An 18,738-nucleotide genomic window follows, 5' to 3' on the forward strand; every position below is an offset into this window, starting at 1 on the left:
CGCCCTCGTTCAACTACCATTTATGTCAATTGAAAGGAAACATAAACTTTAATCACATTTTACATGGGTCTGTGATCTTTCAGTAAAAGATAAAACTCATTATTTCATCATGCAGAAAATACAGTTTAAACCGTGAGCCTCTGGGTGTATATTTCTGTAAATTGAGTGACTGAAAAACCTACGAGTGTAAAAGTCAGAAAACAGCATTAATCAGTAATAATCCCTTTACAGCATTAAACATGGTGGAGGGCCAAAATGCTCAAGGAATGAAAAATAAAGCCAGTGTGGAGTTGCCAAAACCTGCAAATCCTCTTATGTCCACTTCTGCTTTTCAGCAAAAATTCTCATATGTTTAGCATACTACAAAAAAATGTATTTCCTCTCGCCAGTAACTACTTTACTGTTTAAATGTACAGGGTGTGTATTTTTAACATAAGAAATCACAACTTCTGTGTCATATTTTCAACAGGAATGCCCCTGAATTTCCCACTCTGAATGTCAAAGAAGACCCAACAAAGTGCAATCTCACAGTCCAAGATGGTGGACTTGCAGCTTTTCTGTGCGACCATTGGTCAGTATTTGCGACTCAGTAATTTAGCCATTTACTGACCCGGCATTGTCTGTGAACATGCTGCAGCAGGCATTGCATTGTATTGCTAGCGACGGATGAATGGCTCTGTCTTGAAAAGGAGCAAAACAAACCCTGTTTTTTTTTTTTCTACTTTCTGATTACTAGTACTCGAACTTGGTCAATTCAGGAGTGATGTCACTGCCAGCTTCAGTTTCCAAAGTAAATGGAAAGCATTATGTGGGTGTTGCTGCTTTGAGTGTCAAGAGGTGCCAGGATAGGCAGCTAGCTGCTAGCTAGCAATGAAGTCTACTGAACCAAAATGGACCTCTCTGCAATGTATTGGGTATTTTGGATTTTAAATGCAGGTGATTTTCAGACCACACAAGACATCTGTGACGTACTATTACAGTTTATGGATTTACTGTGCTGATTAGCATTAGCTAATTAATTAGCAATTTTCCAGCTTAGCTAAATATGGTCACATCTGGAGCCACAAAAAAAGAAAACAAAACAAAAACCGAAAAGCTTCAGTTCCAAACTCCAACGCTCCAGAAACACAAGTCCACACACTTGTTGATGATGTCATGTATACGTTTATCTTTTATATACCAGACCCATTAGGTTTTCCCTTAAGACAGCCAAAACTTGTTGGTTGACCTTACTGCTTTTGTACAGACTGTACTGTCCTTGTCCTGTAACATAAAAATGTTTTCCTTCTTCATTATTTGGTACTAACAGGTAGTCCGTTGTCCTTAGCACTCCATGTGTTACACAGTTATGTGATTTCATACAGTGAGTAAACTTGCTGACTTGAAAATGGGATGCTCTGACTTATTTTAGTATCACACAGAGATTGCAAAAACCACACTGTACTATCACAACAATGTCACTTGTCACAACATAAAAACGAATATATTAAAACACAAGAATTTTCTTTTTCTAACATGTAGCACATATGGCACTCCAATAAACCATGTACTGAATTTTATTGATTTATTTAACACTATCGTTAGTCACCCTTTCAATAAAACACCTCAAAGAGATTCTCATTACTGGAAATACTCACTCACTTAAATACATGTGATTATCGTGCGGGTTAGCTCCTCCGGACAGGACATATGATCCCCACTCGGCCACTGTAAATTTGTTATGATTATCACATGGGCTTTGTGCTAGAGAGCTGGAAGGTTACAGACTGTTTTTATTGTCTGATCCAGTCCAGATAGTTGCGTTCTCACATGCAGCTCTATGTCTAGAAAAGTTTAAGGCTGTGGTGGATTTCTGAAAACAGCTTTGAGTTTAAGATCTAAAAAAATGACTCACTTGTTTGCCTGTCTCCTGCATGGCAGGATAAAAGACAGACCACAGTTAGTGCAGCCCATAGGGCACTGGGAACTGTGTTCCCATTTCCTGCTCTAGTCTTAAAGCTTGGCATTGCACGGAAATAGACATAAAGATTCATGGCTTTCCACTTTTACTGCAGGTTCAGTGATAAAAGTTCGAATGAGTGAGTTGATATGGTGCAAAAAAACAAAATTATTAAAAACAGTAATGTAGCCTGTGATGATTTTTCAGCTGTTTGCATAACATAATGCTTTTCTTTAGGCTGTCCTTTCCCTTAATGTTCAGACGTCATCTTTTACTGCTCTTACTTGATGGGTTTCATCTATGACTGAGCTCTGCTTGTAATGAAAGTAACAGTCACTCTCACACACACATACACATGCAGGTGTTTTCAGTTAATCTGGATGGTTAGACCTTTACTCAGGTTGAAGTTGAGCAGGGCTGTGGTCGGAAATGTGCAGCGTGAGGTCACCATCTTAAATATACAAACAAGAAAGGGGCTACATCAGCATTATTATGTTTTAAAACAAAAGTGATCTCTGTAATCTCCATATGTCATACTAAGCCACCTGAAAACCATAATGCATGACCAGTCAACAGTCATATACACAATACGTGGTCATACTCATTTAACTGTCCCAAAGAAGCACTGTGACAAATCAAGAAAAGGACACACACTGCTTTAAAAGGCCCACTCAAAACCAAGAACATGGGTGCCTGTGTCATCGTTTCCGAGGTCTCAGTGTCTGCTTTTGCACACGTCAGGACTAAACATTGAGAATAGCTTTATCCTGACTCATTTTTGTAGATTAGATTTTCTTTAAATGCATGTATATAAGTATGTATGAACAGTTATAAGAACATGTATCTGACTGTGTGCTTATGTGTACTGTTTGAGGGAAATGTACTGTAGCAAAGTCCTTCTGAAAATTACAGAAAAGTACCTTTACCGGATATTAAAAGTAAACTGTGCCAGCTCATAGGTGTTAAGGAGTCTGAGGGACCTCGCAGTGCCTTAAGTCACATTGTCACGGTTCTGGGTCATTTTGACCCAGCATTTTCAGTTTCTTGTATTTTGGTATTTTTCTGTATTGTGGTTCATTAGTTGTCCTGTTTTGAATATTATAATCCCAAGTTTCAGTGTTATTCTGGTTAAGAGTTTGCCCTTAAGTTTAGTTCAATGTCTAGTCTGTGCCTGTTTTACTTTGAAGGTCCATGTCTCATGTTAGTGTTTCCAGTGTTACTCTCCACTGTGTTGTCATTATGTTTCATTGGAGCTCACCTCATGTGTGTATTTAAGTCCTCAGTCTTCCTGTGTTCAGTGTCACGTCGTCTGTGTTACCTCGTTCTATCTAGTCAGCATAGTTCCTCTGTATCGTCTCTGTTATCTTAATTTTTTCCCAGTGTAGGTTTTCAGTTAGCTGTCACTCCCGTTTGCCTTCGTTTGAGTTGTATTCATGTTATCAGCCACAATAAAGGCTTGTTTTTGGTTTGCAACTCAAGTTCAGTCTCCTCGCCTCTGTCTGTGCCTGGGTCTCACTCACTCCACAGACATCAGGCAAATAAAGTGATAAAGTATTGGTGATGGGCTTTTACAGCCTCTTGAAAGCTCTAGGGTTTTGCAGTCTCCAGTCATATACATCTATTCAGATATTAAGGAATAGATGTTTGCAATTGCACCTATTTTAACTCAGTCAAGAATTATAATAGATTTTCAATTTCTTATAGACAAAATTGACAAATTTCCAGAAGCTCAGGAGACATTAGATCAAAATTTCAGTTTATACTTTGAAAATAGATTTAAATTTTCAGGTTATACATTAATTTGGCCCATAAAAGCAATTGTAAGTAGCTTTGTCTGCTTCTTTTAGGCAGGAATATAACTTGTAGATATATAGTGATGTACTTTCAAGTAGTGATTGTATGAAGTGTTTTTTGATGATTAAATATATGCTACAATTACAGCACATACAGCTATAAATTCAGATAGTAATATAATTATAAAAGGTAAGCATTGCTATTCACCTTTTATCAGATTTTCTGTACAGTTCATGTATAGTTAATGTTTGTTTTTTTTCAACCCCCAAATTAAAATAAAACACACAGAGCCATATCGTTTAGATTTCAACAGTGAAGATTTATATCATAATTTACACATTTTGACATATTCGCTCATAAATAACTATGTAAACAGAATGTAAACAGAGACAGTTTTCAGGGGTATCTCCTCTGGAGTTAAAGCTCTGAACGAAGAAAGACACGCTTTGGTCAAACATTAGTTAGAGAAAAAGACGATGAAACAGAGGAGGAAGCTATGGAGATCAGGGTGTTGGCGTGTAACTGCTAACGAAAACCACAGTTGCACCGTTGTAGTAACATTAAGTTGGGTCTTAATGCCATGATGACCAGTATCATATATATTGTACAAAGTGTGAATGGTGTGAGCATCGGCACTGAAGATATAAAGTAGGACGAGGGGGCCAGTGCATGAAGGAAGGCCGAGGTGCTTTGGTGTAGGCCAGTTCGGTAACGAGATAGTGGACGGGCAGGGTTGAAGAAATGGGCCATTGTTTCTCAACCAAAGTATTAACAAATAACATTAACAACAATAAAATCAAAAACATGAAACACAACGAAAGACCACAGCTAAAGAGTGAACACCTCACCATGTACACAAAATACATCATCCCTTCCCTTCTTCAGCATTTTGATTTCTCAAGTCCTTCCTTTGTTTGGATATTTCCATTTTTTTTGGTGCGCATTTAAAATGAAAGCCAAGCGAACTTTGGTTTCTGGTGTCAACTGTAAATCCCTAAATGTGAGGACGTTCACACCTCTGTTGGGTGTTGACAACGTTAAATAGAAGATAAAACAAAACAAGAGGAGGGACGAGGGAACGGAGGTGGCTTACCAGCCTCCCAAGTCTGTTATGTGCTACACGTTGAGCAGGCTGTGCCTCTTCTTTGGACCACATGAAGAGCTGCACTCCAGTTCAATTTGGTTCTTCTTCTTCAAGTAGCAAAAGAAAGCAAATAAATACAAAACTCCCATCTTCAGCTGTCCTTTTAAATGCAAACACACACAGACACACACTCATCGCATCCACACTGAGGTAACCGTTGTGAAAAATATACAAAAAAATGCCCTTTCTTGTTTCATTTAAATTAAGTAGGCATCAGAAAAGGGCGTAGAGAAGTTATTAAGCAGGGCTGAGTTAAACGTCTTCTTTCTAAATTAACAAATTGCTCTGCCACGCTTTGGCAAGCTCTCTTAAGCCTTTCAACCTGCTATTATTGATTTCTACATTTAAATAGGTAAAACCCTGAAGAATGGATACCCCTGGTTCTATAGGTCAGAGGTCACAAGACAGATATATGCATAGGGAGAGTGACTATCTACAAAGAAATGGCCACAGGAAAAAAAAAAACTATAGAAAATCAATGTAACCATCCCACATATTGCTTTTGAAGACAACAAATAAAAGTAAAATAAATTAAGTATATAACAACAAAACGATCAAAAAACCCCACGGACATCTGAAATTAAAAATAAAATAATACAAGAACAACAATGATAAAAGCATTATATTAATAACATTACAGGTAAATCCTGTGTACATGATTGTCTCTAAGTATAATAAATGCTGAAACCATTAAGTAGTCATGGGACAGTGCAGCCCTGAGTACGTGAGTCCCTGAAAGGTTTAAACCCTGGAGTGGTCATGATGTCACTACTCATGACAACCAGGTAGACATATTTACAGTTGTTGCTCCTGGCAACCCAGTCCACCATGCAGTCTTGGCTCTATGTCTCTCAGGTGCAAAAAGGTCACTTAAGCGTGATCCTCTGATTCCTGCTTGACAGTTATGTTGGCAGGAAGTGGGGGGATGGGACTGCTGTGCCGCATCTTGATGACCGACGTCTCGTTTGGGGACTCGTACGCACCATAACCTGCAGACCGAAGCTCAGTGGTTTTACTCTTGTGGTGGGGATGGAAGTTTGAGGACTTAATGTCACTCTCCCTCCATAGCATCCCCAAAACCTGCTTCTCCAACATGGCTTCCATCTCCACCCCTCCCTGCAACTGCTCCAGTCGCTCAGCGTGTTCACTGACGTCAAAGCGCTCAATCTCCTCATTGGCGCGGTGCACTTCCTCCAAGGCAATCTGGCTTGAAATGGCTGGGCTTCCAGAGCTGGAGCTTGCAGCCAAACAATAGCCCTTCAGGTGAAGTCGCAGGCTACACAGGTGGATGTAGTGGCGATGGCAGTGGGGGCATTTGTGTGGACGCTCGCGGGAGTGCAGGCGCTTGTGCAGCTTAAGGTGGACAAACTGGGTGAACTTAGCAGGACAGAGTTTGCAGTGGTAGGGCTTCTCCCCTGAGTGAAGGCGCAGGTGAGTTTTCAGGTTGCTGGTGCTGCTGAAGCGCTTGTGACAAACCTGAATGATGAGAAGCAAAAAAAGAAACCCTGTCAGAACCCTGTAGAAACCCACCAGTTAACAGTCATCTATGCTCATTAGCACTCTGGTAAAGCAATAAATGTGATATTTTCTCACCTGACATTCATGTGGCTTCTCCCCAGTGTGGACCAGGTAGTGTTTTTGCAGGTGAGCCAGCTGAGTGAAGCCTTTGCTACAGGTTTGACATTTGAAAGGTCTCTCCCCACTGTGGACGCGAAGATGAACCTGCGTGACAAGAAGAGAAAAAAACCCCGTCTCTACATGCTAAAGATAACATTGTGATTCAAAAAGCATGCAGGACTAATAATAAGCTAAAAACACATGACAGCCAAAACCTACCTTCAGGTTTGACAGCTGTCCGAAGGTCTTGCTGCACACGTTGCACTCATATTTGATTTTGCCATTCTGCTTCTTCAGAGGGTAAGGCAGTGCCTTGTAGCCTGCTGAGCCTGCACCACGCTTCACCTTGGTCAGGTTAATTGCCTCGTCATCGTGACAACGCTCGCTGGTGTTGCCCAGCAGGGCTGAGGTAGGCTTAGTGGGCACCTGCTCACTGGGAGGTGCTGTGCCTGCAGTCGGGGAGCCGCTGGAGGGAGCGTGGGCTGAACCATGAGAGTGAGGGTGCCTGGGATAAGTGCTGTGAGGACCTGTTGTGTCTCTCAGAGAAGTAGCAGCTGAGAAGGCACTTGTGGGCCCTGGAAGGAGGAAGTCTCTGTGGCCAGAAATGGAGGAGGGGTGCACAGGGTCAGGTATTAGGAAGCGCCTCTGTGTTTCAGAAGGCAGGAGGGGCACATGATGGGGCAGGAGGTTGCTGTAGAGGGGATACATCCTGGGAAAGATTCCTCCTACAGTTGGGATGCCACCACCAGGGAGAGGATAGTGATGGGGCATAAGATAACGTGAGTAAGGGGCCCCTGGAGGGTAGAAGGGAGAGGAGAGGGGGGCAGACGGTGGGGAATAACCAGGATAGGTTCCCAGTCCGGTGGGATAGAAGGAAGCAGGCGATGGTGCTGCACCAGAGGGGCTTCCGTGAGGGCTGCTCTCTGGGCTGCTCCTTGCTGATGGGCTAGGTGTGGCTGAGGATTGGTTGCCAGGCGAGTGAGTTGAGGGGTAAGCAAGGCGGGCAGCTTTGTGATTGAGGAAGTCCTCAGATATTTGAGGGTGGGCCCTGAGAGGTGGGTAGAGGGCACGAGGGTACAGGAGACGATCGGGGCTGTCGGCACAGCGTGGACGTGTGGGAAGCGGCCTGTTGGGCTCCCTCTTTGTGGACGACGAAGATGAGGTGCCACGCAGAATAGAAAGAACACTGTGTTCTTTCTTTGGTGGGGTGGGGGTCACTGCGACAGGGGACGGGCTGGATGTTTCTTGCACATGCTCCTCATTGCTCACCTGCTGCTGCTTTACCTCCAAAATAGACTGCTCTGAAGGGACAGACAGAGAAAAAAATGGTCAGGGAGGGGTTTGTCAAATCAAAAAAATGATTTTAAAAACATTTGGCATTTAAATCACAACTTCTTTATAAGAACATAAAAATCTCTGTAGTAGAGATGTGTGCAACTCTGTGTTAAGAAACACCATTAGTAACTCAGTGGGGCAATTAGCGTGACAGATTTGACGAACGAGTGTGGGGCCAAAAGACGGGAAGTGAGGTGTGACAGCTCCCTTTAGGCATTCTGTGTGTGTGTGTGTGTCTATAAAATCAAGATAAAATCAAATGGTGGCAGACCGACAGAGAGGGCTGATGGAAGGTTTCCTGCTAAAGATATACTAAGAAAAAACTTGGCCTCCACCTGCCCTCCATAAACACACATACACACACCTACACCATGTGACAAGGTACACACACACAGAGGCGCCTCCAGACAAAGGCCTCTGTCTGATTTGTTGACTCTTCCACTTTTGGACAGCACACACACACGTTTGATCAAGCTCCTGCTCTCCTCATTTTCCTGGCCACTTGCTATTGTTTCCGGGTCGAAGGTTAAATTAAAGCGCTTCCTCCTCACTCACTCGCACCTACTGTCTTCTCAGTATGATGAAAGAGTAGATTAGGAGGCGAGCTCACTCACATACACTCTAAAAGCCCCGGGATGTCAGTTCGCAGCACATCTCGGCTGTTAAATTGCCACAGATGGGCTCTTAAAATGCCGTTGTGTATTACCTATAAGCTCATTTAGTGGGCAGTCAAGTTTTTACTACGAGGTCGCCCAGAGGGACATGCGTGTGTGATATTGCAAGTGTGTGTGTTTGAGAGAGACGGAGCATGTCAAAGTTAATCTTAAGTGCCAGTACTGGTGAAATTTGCTTAACTCCTCCTGATTCAGCCCTTCACTCACAGTTGCACACATAGTCAGTGACCCTTTTGTCAGCAGTATAGCGACAGTGTGTAAACACTGAGGTTATCAGTTAGTCTTACTCCTCCTTCTCTACCTCCTCCCTCCATCCCTCTTCTGAAAAACAAACAGGGCAGCCATCTTGGAGATATCAATCTGTCAACACGGCCCTTCTGCCAGGAAGTTCAAGTAGTCAACAGAGGGGGGTAGGAGGTGCAACTCTACCTCTCTCATTCCCTCCTCCACCTTCTTTCTAGTCTTTTTAAGTGGCAAATATATCAGCGTGATTGGCTGACACGCTCGCACACACATGAGCAGCAAGCTTGTGTGCATGTGTTTGAGGTGAAAAGGGTGGCTATAAATATGGTGGCATGTCACGCTCCTGACTGTGTGCGTGTGTGTGGGAAGAGAGAGTGTCTTTGAACACAACGCATGTACACACACACACACACACACACACACACACACACACACACACACACACACACATGGATGACAGGTGCTCTCCAGCGCTAACACTTCAAGAGCGCATATGACGGCGACAAAAAGAGAAAAAGGAGAAAGTGAGGGAGTAAAACTGTGGTGCATGCTCACTCATTTTGCTCACACACTTAAACACATACATATGTCTGGTTTTGCTATGACTGCGCTAGAAAGAGCTAAAACCAGAAAGAAAAATATGATACAAACAACTGTCATCGTTGCGCTCCTCGGGAATATAATACAGGTTGTCGCTCGGTTCGGAACAGAAGCTCTAGTGCCTCCTTAAGGACACATGTAACATTTTACAACGAGCAAAACGCAAAACTTTGATGAGAATCTAGTGGGCGGTATCAGAGATTTTAGTTTTTGCAGTGTAGACTAATTTCTCTAAAAATGAAATGGTTTGAAAGCCCCAAAATAATCTAGTGGGTAGGCTACCAAATTATTGCAAAGAGTTAGTTTATAATGGTTATCTAGTGCCTAGATTTGCATTAGCTAGCTACCCTACCAAAACGTGGAACTTATTTAGTATTTAAGCGGTTCATTTCGGGCGCATCTACTTGCATTAGTAGCGAACAAAATGAGTCCACTTCCTCAAGCAACAAATCGGTGAAAAATAACAATATTTTACAACAGTCGATGCCGGTAAAGCAACGTTAAATAGACTAAAATCACTAATAAACTTCGATGACTTAATGGTATCACATTCGGTGGGCAGCATGACTATTAAAATTCAGCAAAGCAGCTTCCTCTTCTTTTACCTTTTGCCCTTTTAACTGAGTTTCAGTTTAACGTTACTTAGTCAGAAAGATTGTGGTTTTTCTTCTTCGTTTTACTCAGCCAATGACATTATTTCTGACAACGTTTGTAAAGCTTAACTGTAGTGGGCAACACCAACAGTCAAATGTTTTACTCATTTTAGGAATGAAAGATCAGTAGAAGTAAAAAAAAAATAAATGAAAAAGGGCTAGAAACTTGTGTGGTAGCTCCAGGACAAAAATGGAGTCAAATGAAACAACTGTTTCTGCTGCAGGTAAGAATCGGTATTCAAGTCACTGGTAGGTCAACAAAGCCTGTGGGGCTTAACTGACAGGGGAACCTAATTAAAGGCAACACTTCTACTGTATACACGCTGAGTTGCGGGGAGGGGAGGCAGGCAAAGGGATCGTGGGTACCTCCTGCCTCTGTGCCCCAGGTCATGCGCATTTTTCCCTGGGCAGTGGAGTCACTCTGGCTGGGTGTGCTAGTTCCTCTGCCAGCTTAACACTACTATTAGCCTGCTGTCACACCTGGAAACCACTCAGCTCCCACTCTCTGCCTTTGTTTTCCTCTTAGCTCGGTCTCCCTTTGATCAGCTCAACTACAGTGAATGAGCGTAGTTAGTCGGCCGTGTTTAAAGGTTGAGATTAAGCTTTTTTATTGGTTAGACTGATTAGTTAAATACCATTAGTATGAAATAAAGCACAAATATTTGAGAACTCTTTTTAATACTTGTTAATGTGCATTTTGCATATACTCTTATGAGAGCAAGTTTTTCCCGTCAAAAGGTCACCGAAAACACGCAGTCAAGCAAACACACTCTCCGACTCTTCTGCAGAGGTTGAGCAAGGTTTTGTGCGTGCACGTGTGTGCGAGCTTTTATGTTAAAAGCGGGTCTTTAAGCGTGTAAGACTGTGGCATTAGGGGCCGTATCCCCTGTCTGTGTAATTACACTGTCACTAGCACACACACACAAGCAAAAATACAACGCTGATACTGACAGAGATGAAAGGTTGTTGGTCTTGTACTTTTGAGTGCGTGTGTGTGTGTGTGTGTGTGTGTGTGTGTGTGAGAGAGATAATGACAGGCTAATGTTGAGAGAGGAAGGAGACACAGCTATATTCAAAAACACTGCTAGGGTTTAAGAGCGGCGACAGGACACAGTCAAGACAAACACACCTACACTGACTATTGATTTCATGTTTTTTATGTGCGGTGGTCAGTGCATCAGGCGAGTAATAATGCATGCTGCTCTTTCACAGCAAGTGAATGCTGTAGTAAGTTTTAACCACACGAGATGTCAGATAACAAATTATGTTTAACTTCAGAAAGAAAAATTAATGATTAATGTTCCAGTGAATGTCACTACTTCTACTCATCAACTTTGTGGTTTCAAAAAATGTCAAATCACGGGAACTTACTAAGTTTCTGCATCATCAGCTCCCCAGACGGTGGGTAGTGCAGGCGTCGGGCAAAGTCGTGGCAGTACCAGACAAGCAGCTCGGCACCAGCTGGGACAGGCTTCACAGTATAGAAGTAAATCTCCATGCCATTCTGACACGCCGCCAGGTTCTGCTCTGCTGCCGAGTGGGCCGGGTTCACATACCGCATCCAGTTGGAGCGAGTCTCATCCAGGCCATCGACAAAGTGATGAAATTCTCCGTCCACATAAATCTGAAAAGAGAGAGGAAGAAAAAAATAATAGTGAGTTAATTTACCTGAATGTAAGATTACACTGAAGTTAATTTAACAGAAAAAAGGGAGAATAATATAAATCCCTTGTCCTTTGTTCCTTTTTTATGCTTATTCAGGTCTTATGAGAAGAAACAAAGCAGTAACATGCAAAAAACTTATTTCACTCTTATTTCACCCCCTCCTTCACTTATTACATCTTAATTACAATGCTAGCAATTTGATGAATAAACAGGTTAATTTAAGTAGCTAACAAAGCAAATATCTAAATAAGTAACATTACCGCTTAATTAAAATAGTGAACTAGCAAAATTAGGAGAAGAAGTTAAACAACTGGCTAAAATGCTGGTAAAGAAGCAATTCATTGATTAAAAAAAATCAGTCAGAAAACAACTAAACAAGTAAAAACAGCTGCATGTTTGTCAGAATACTTGATTGAAGTAATAAAGCAAAATAATTTACTTATCATGTAGCAAAGAAGTAGCTGCCACCAAGCAGACACCACTGGTTATAAACTGCATCACATACATACATCTTAAATCTTTTCTCGTCTCTTTCTTAATGGTTTCATTCCTTACCATCTCCCTCTCTTCACTTTCATCTCTTTGAGCCAGAAGAACAGACAGAGACAGACAGAGAGTGGTGAGGAGGAGGAGATCCTCTTTTATATTGAAAAGGGAAAGGAAAGACCAACTCATTTTCTGCCTCTCCTCCCCCTTTCTCTCTCTGTCTCTCTCGTTCTCTGTCTTAATAACTCGTTTTTTTCTTGGCTTGGCGTGTGTGTGTGTGTGAGAGAAAGTGAGATATGAGCATGAATGGAACTGTGGTTAGGTTCACATACTACACACACAGACACACACACACACACACAGACATGCACGCACACACACACACACACCACACACTGTGTAGGCGGTGGTCAGGTAGATGGTTTTTGAGTATGTGAAGTCGCATTGTCAGTTACTGGTAGTGATGGAGCGTCTTCTGGCGAACAGTGTGTGTCAGTGTGTGTGGACTTACAGGAACGGCAGCGTGACATGCTATTTGTATACGCTGACATCACATCCTCATCTCCGTTCCTTGAACAGACTCACACACACACTCACACACACACAGAAAACAGCAAACCCAATTTCCTGTTCGGTGACTGACTTTAGATGTGCGTGACGTCACAGGAAGGGGTCTCTCCGGCTTCTGAGGAAGTATGTGTTTCTGCTGTTGTGTGTATCTTTGATGTTTGTGCTCACCCTCCAAAAGTATTTGCGGTTGGCGTCTTTGGGGACGCTGTCAGCCGTGTAGATCTCGCCCACCAGGGGACCGAAGCGAGTTCCTTTGGGGATGTACTCTCTGCTGCACACGCCAGCCACCTGCACGATTACACGCACATATAGACAGGTTAGGGAAAAACACGTCAAGGCCAAACAGGATGTTTGAAGTGGATTGGGTGATGATGATGAAGTCTGAAATGTTTGAAGAGGACGTTCAGGTGTGTGGAATATGTGTTTTCATAATATCTGCACAGCCATCTGTAGTACATATCATTAAGTCTCATTAAGTCTTATTTCAAATACAGACTCAGACACACAGCGTCAACCAGCTGTCAACAGAGACAATGATTAATGAACCAGCTCCACACTTGAGTTCATCTGGAGCGTCTGTGTTGGTGTGTGACTGCAAATGGCTGAAGACAAAACTAAAATCTCTTTCTTCGAGTCTCTCCCTCTGTCTCTCTCCTTACACCTCTACTGCTTGCCACATCAAACCAAAACCACCGCCACTTCACATGCTTCAAGAGGAAGCATTCAGATACTTGGGTAAAAAAAAACCAACAACCATGTTTCTCCTTTTTTCTCACTCTGTCATCTGATTCAATCAAAGAGCAAGAGGTGAGAAGAAGAAAAGGAAGAAGAAGAAAAGCAAGGGATTATGTGGTGACTAGACGTTTGGCTCCAGCCATGGATGGTAGAGAAATGCACTCACACACATTTTCTTCATGCTTAACCCACACAAACAGAAGTCTTTCCCAAACCCCCTCGTTCCCTGATGACATGGGAAATCCCCATTTTTCCCTCAATAGGACCAGACATGAAAATGTGTTAGCATGTGATTAAAAAAAACCCAACTTATTAACAGGCTTTTACAAAGCTCTCTCTCTCACTTTGAACATAATGTAGCTTTCTTTCTAGAAGCTGCCATCCTCAGCCTTACCTTTTTTCCCTCTCTTAAATATTATCTGATAGAATATCAGCTTGTAAAGTTCTCTTCAGCTTCCCACTGCTAATCGCCTGGTGAAAAAAATCAATGACATCACGCAGCTTTACTGGGAACCTCCCAAGTGCCAAAACTGACATTTTCTGAGCGACAGTCATGCATCTTTAAAATACCTTGAAACACAGCATAGAAGTGCTGTGGCTTTTCTACTTTAAAATATCCTATCTGTGACAATCTCTAAAGTGGAAACAAGCTTTTTTTTAAATTGCTTATTTTTGCTCTTAGTCACTTGGATATCTGATTGTTTTCTGGAACATTATTAAATGCTTTTTAACCCTTTGCTGCTGCAAACCACTCTTATCACTCTAAGAGTCATGGTGGTTCTGTTCACTCTCCCTGTTATCAAGTTTCATCCATTGCCTGTTGACATTTTGACTTTGCCACCCCCAGTTAGATCAGTGAAAAAAAGTCTATTACTTTAAGCTTATCTATAATCATGTAGTGGGCGATTGGTTAGTAAAGAAATATTTACAGTACAGGAAATCGTCAAATGCTTCATATGAAGCATTTGAGTGATCAAAGCTCAAATCACACTCTGACACTTTCTCATTCAGCAGTTTTAAGACGAGCAGATGGAAACAGTCTGATGCACTGTGTTGGATGAGAGGCTTGATGGTGCCCCCTGCCTGCATGGTTCGGTATTTCAAGTAGTTTTATGACTTGAAACAATTGCGATCAAGGCGCCATAATTTTTCTCAGATGACACAATCCTTTTCATGGATAGATACAAGCTGATAAAACAGCACTGTAAGTCAAATCTGTTTCTGATGTTTCACACACCCACGCACACATAAATGCCTCTGTGTGTGTGTGTGTGTGTGTGTGTGTGTGTGTGTGTGTGTGTGTGAAGTTTTACGAGACCTGACCCCTTTTTTATTACATGACCCATGTCTGACTCACAGTTGTGTGTATGTACAGATGCCTTTCTCTGCCTCAATGTGTATGAAATATTCTGGCTGGAGAGAAAGTTTGTCTGTCTGCCAGCATGTGCCCGTGTGTGTGCGTTTGTGAGTTTGAGAGAGAGTCTGACCTCCTTGCTGCCAGCCAGGTGTTTGAAGGCCAAGTTACGGGGCAGCGAAGCCTCGGCTCTGGTCGTCGACATCATCATGGCATCACCGTCTGGGCCCGCCTCACATGCCGTGTCTTTGACAATATACGTGCACTTCTCTTCAAACTCTGCCTCTGTCCACTGTGTCATGTCTGCTTCCTCCATGTCGACGTCGTTATCTGTCATCGTGCCCGCTCCACCTGAGCCTGTGCTGGTGGCAGAGGAAGCCATCTTGGCTCCGTGGCGTGCGTCGTCCTGCTCCATGGTGTGCGCCCCCTCACTGGTCAACATGGCCGAGCTATGAGAGGTCGCCTGGACAGGAAAGGCAGGAGCGAAAAAGGTTACTTCTGATCACTTTTATCTAAATATTTCCACTAATGGAAGCTCAGCAAGTGAAAAATAGTTGAAATTAAGAAAGACATTGCAAAAATAGAACAAAAAAAGAAAGAAGTAAGAGAAAGAAAGCCGAGTAGATGGAAGAAAGGAAAAGGAAACTAGATCAATCGAGACAGACAGTAAAAAAGCAACAGAAAGGAAGAAGGGACAGCAAGAGGCAAATAAGAAAAAGAAAAAGTTAAAGAAGAGAAAAAAAGAGAAAGTAGAAACTGGGAGTGGTGGGAAAAACTACCACAAGAGAAGGAGATATGGGAGGAAATGATAAGAGGAAAGAAAGAAAAGGATTGGAATGATGTAAGATAAACTCCGAAAGAAGAGATCAGGAAAGACAAAGAGGAGAGGAAGAGATGTGATTATTATGTGTGGTGATTCAGTGAGAAAGGAGGGGGTCTGACTAATGCTACAGTCACACACACACAGACATACACACATATAGACACACTTACACACACGCGTAAATGAACATGCACACTAAGGGAAAGACAGGAAGCTGCTTGTCTTGTCAACTATTTAGACTAAATGTTAACTAATTTGGGAAACAATTAGGGGAAAGAAATGACAAAATTCCAGTCTTCATTTTGTCATGACTCTAGTAAAGACCAGCTCATTTTAATAATAATAATGATCTAATAATCTAAATGCATACCATTTTCCAAATAAAACTCCTAATCCAGCATTGTAATAATTCATTCCTTTGACTACAGTCCCAATCATTTTAATCACCTGAAATGGCCCTTCTGGTCTTACTGGTGTTTGTATTACAAAGCTTTTTTGTTATCAGAATTGAGTGATGTCTTCAAGGTGAAACTGAACATGACTCAGGCTGATATAGGAGCGTAGGATACCTCAGGAGACAACGATCAAGCGCGGTAACGAAAAGCAACTGATGAGGAACTGAGCTTGTGTTCTCACACATAGTGACGAAATATGATTATGAAAATCCCAAACCATATGAAGAACTGTGTGTAGTTTTTACAAGCTGCGCTGTCGATGAGATTTTCCCCTTTACAAAAGATCAAGCGTAAACGAAGTTCTATGCTTGAGCCTCAAAAAATCGACCCGATGTTTAAAAGAACAATATAACAAAAAGTAATTAACGGTCTGAGCAAACTTTCCAAGTGACCTCTTTGTCTCTAACTTTCTTTCTTTTCCTGAAGCAAAGAAAGTTTTCCTGTTTTGTTTGCGGTCGTTTTCTCCCATGCTTTTACTCAGAAAGACAACGACACTGCAACTTGGAGCTTAACTAGCTTACACATGTAAGAAATTTGGACTTTGCTGGATAATGTGATGAATCTACTCAGATTATGTGACGCTAACATCTTCCGTATTTCCTCCCTCTTAATTCCCCCTCCTCCGTGTCTCTCCCTGGGGTTGAAGACAGAGGAAGGAAATGCTGTCTGTGTCTGAATGAAGCTAAAATTGGAAGCAGAGTGGCACTGCAGCGGAACCGGCAAATCATCCCGACTCCCAGCTTGTGTGTGTGTATGTATGTTAGTAATGGACGGGGGAGTGATGAGGAAGGGAGCGTCAAAACTTTTCCATTTGGGGGGCCACAGCAGCGCAAACAAAACTTCAAACGTGATCCCACCCAAGACAATCCCACACGCACATACAGGGACAGGCAGATATCCACAAAGGGACAAACATGCTGCTTGTCCCACGCAGAGCAGCAGAAAGCAGCAGATCTTCAGTGAGCACACTCAGGTCTGCAAATGCTTCTGAAGCCACAAAAAAGAATATTTCCCTCACATTCAACAACTTTGTGCTTAAACAGTCAGCACACAGATACTAAAGTTACACATGAAAATAAACTCTATAAACACCCTTAGTTACTGAAAATGTAGACTTATATTTTCAAATTTTAACACTTTTATAGAAGACAACACTTTTGAGCACTTGCAACCAATGCAACTGACTTTCCTGTTCCAGAATTGCAATCAAAAAGTAGTTTCTAAACCCAGAATCTTAAAGTATGTTGACTGTAACAGTCTGACTTGCCAGGCTGTAACAAAGCAAATCACCCAAAATACATTTAAGTATCTTAAAACCACAAAATCTAATTTTTGACTAGCAAAACAATAAAAACTCCAGTGAGAAAGATTTTTCCCAATCAGCGGCTGGATTTTTTTTTTTACTACAAAGGATACGCTAAGCGAACAACAGGTTCTGCCCAATTTGTTATTAAAATGAAGATCACTTGAAAGTGATCAGTTATGAAAATACAATATTTGATCTCTCTTGAATTTACTTTGCATAACAGCTGCAACATTGAAAACTAATAGTGAAACCAAGAACCAAGAAACAATTCACTGTTTGCACATGTAGAGCAACTGAAAAATATGTAAAAGGCGAATCTGCATACAGGCAGCCAGATTTCACATTAAAATGACATTAAATAACAACATTAAATTCTAAAAACCTGAAAAAACAGACATGAGGAATCATGCCAAGACTGTTTTTTTCTGAAATTCATGTGGGGGAAAAAACACTACTGTTATAACAAAAATCACATGTTTCCATGAACAAACAATGATTGATTTGTAAAAATATGTAGAAAATACGTCAAATATGTGAAAATAACTGAGCTGCTAAACAAACATTGTAATACCTCAGTTTTTCAAACTAGTAAAAGCATCTGCAGCAGCAGCTAACCATTTTAAGAAAAATCTTATTAGAAAAATGAAGTCACGTTGGCTGCAACCTCAAATTTCTAATTAAAAATCGTCCTAATGTTCAGAAAACAAGGCTGAAAATGAGATTAAAATAAGCTTAAAAGTATATTAAACTGGATTAAAAAGCACACACAAAAAAAAACTCTTAAAGTTTTATTTCTACTCTAAATTCTGAAATTTTTATTTAGTTTCTCTAAAACTAAAAGAAAAAAAAAATACAAAAGCAAAAAATCAATCTTTGTTCTTCTGTATCTTTTAGTAAAAATGTAAAAAAAAAATTGAGCATACGAACGAATGCTCCACACTTACTGTATAACTCTGGTCCCATCCACACATAGGGACGTCCGGTCAGATCCTTTCTCCCTGTATGTCTGTGAAGATAGCGTGTGTGTGTGGGACAGGTGCAGTAGTTCTCCGCTCCTTCTGTCCTTCCAGCTCCGGGTGCTGATATCCACACTAATGCGAGTGTGTGTACTCTGAAGTGAGTGTATGTGCGAGACAGAAGTCTATAGCTCCTCCTCTTGGCTCCACCCCCCTCATTCTCTCCTTCCTAACACACACACCAACTTTTCTTTGGAAGGAAGCAGCATGTGCTTTCACCTGAGGCCATAAGCTATACACACACAGAGACGCCGACATACACACAACACTGAAAACACAGCCTTTTGTCCCCCTGCCTGTTTTGTTTTTTGCAGTGATTATGATTATGT

General features: G+C 41.7%; 1 protein-coding gene across 1 annotated transcript; it reads right to left on the reverse strand.

Annotated features, from left to right (window-relative positions):
* Nucleotides 1-4,037: 4,037 nt before the first annotated feature.
* prdm1a (PR domain containing 1a, with ZNF domain) lies at nt 4,038-18,472 on the reverse strand. The gene is made up of 7 exons (XM_085472102.1): nt 18,338-18,472; nt 14,943-15,272; nt 12,889-13,008; nt 11,371-11,623; nt 6,714-7,795; nt 6,471-6,599; nt 4,038-6,353 (listed from the first exon to the last, which is right to left on the reverse strand). Exons 1-7 carry the CDS (start codon nt 18,362-18,364, stop codon nt 5,748-5,750), a joined length of 2,547 nt encoding a protein of 848 aa, XP_085328228.1. The 5' UTR covers nt 18,365-18,472; the 3' UTR covers nt 4,038-5,747.
* Nucleotides 18,473-18,738: the final 266 nt, after the last annotated feature.

The sequence above is a fragment of the Copadichromis virginalis genome, linkage group LG11 (genome assembly GCF_057382275.1).
Source record: "Copadichromis virginalis isolate Kocher_CV1m ecotype Utaka linkage group LG11, C_Virginalis_male_GT1.1, whole genome shotgun sequence".
Lineage (NCBI taxonomy): Eukaryota > Metazoa > Chordata > Actinopteri > Cichliformes > Cichlidae > Copadichromis > Copadichromis virginalis.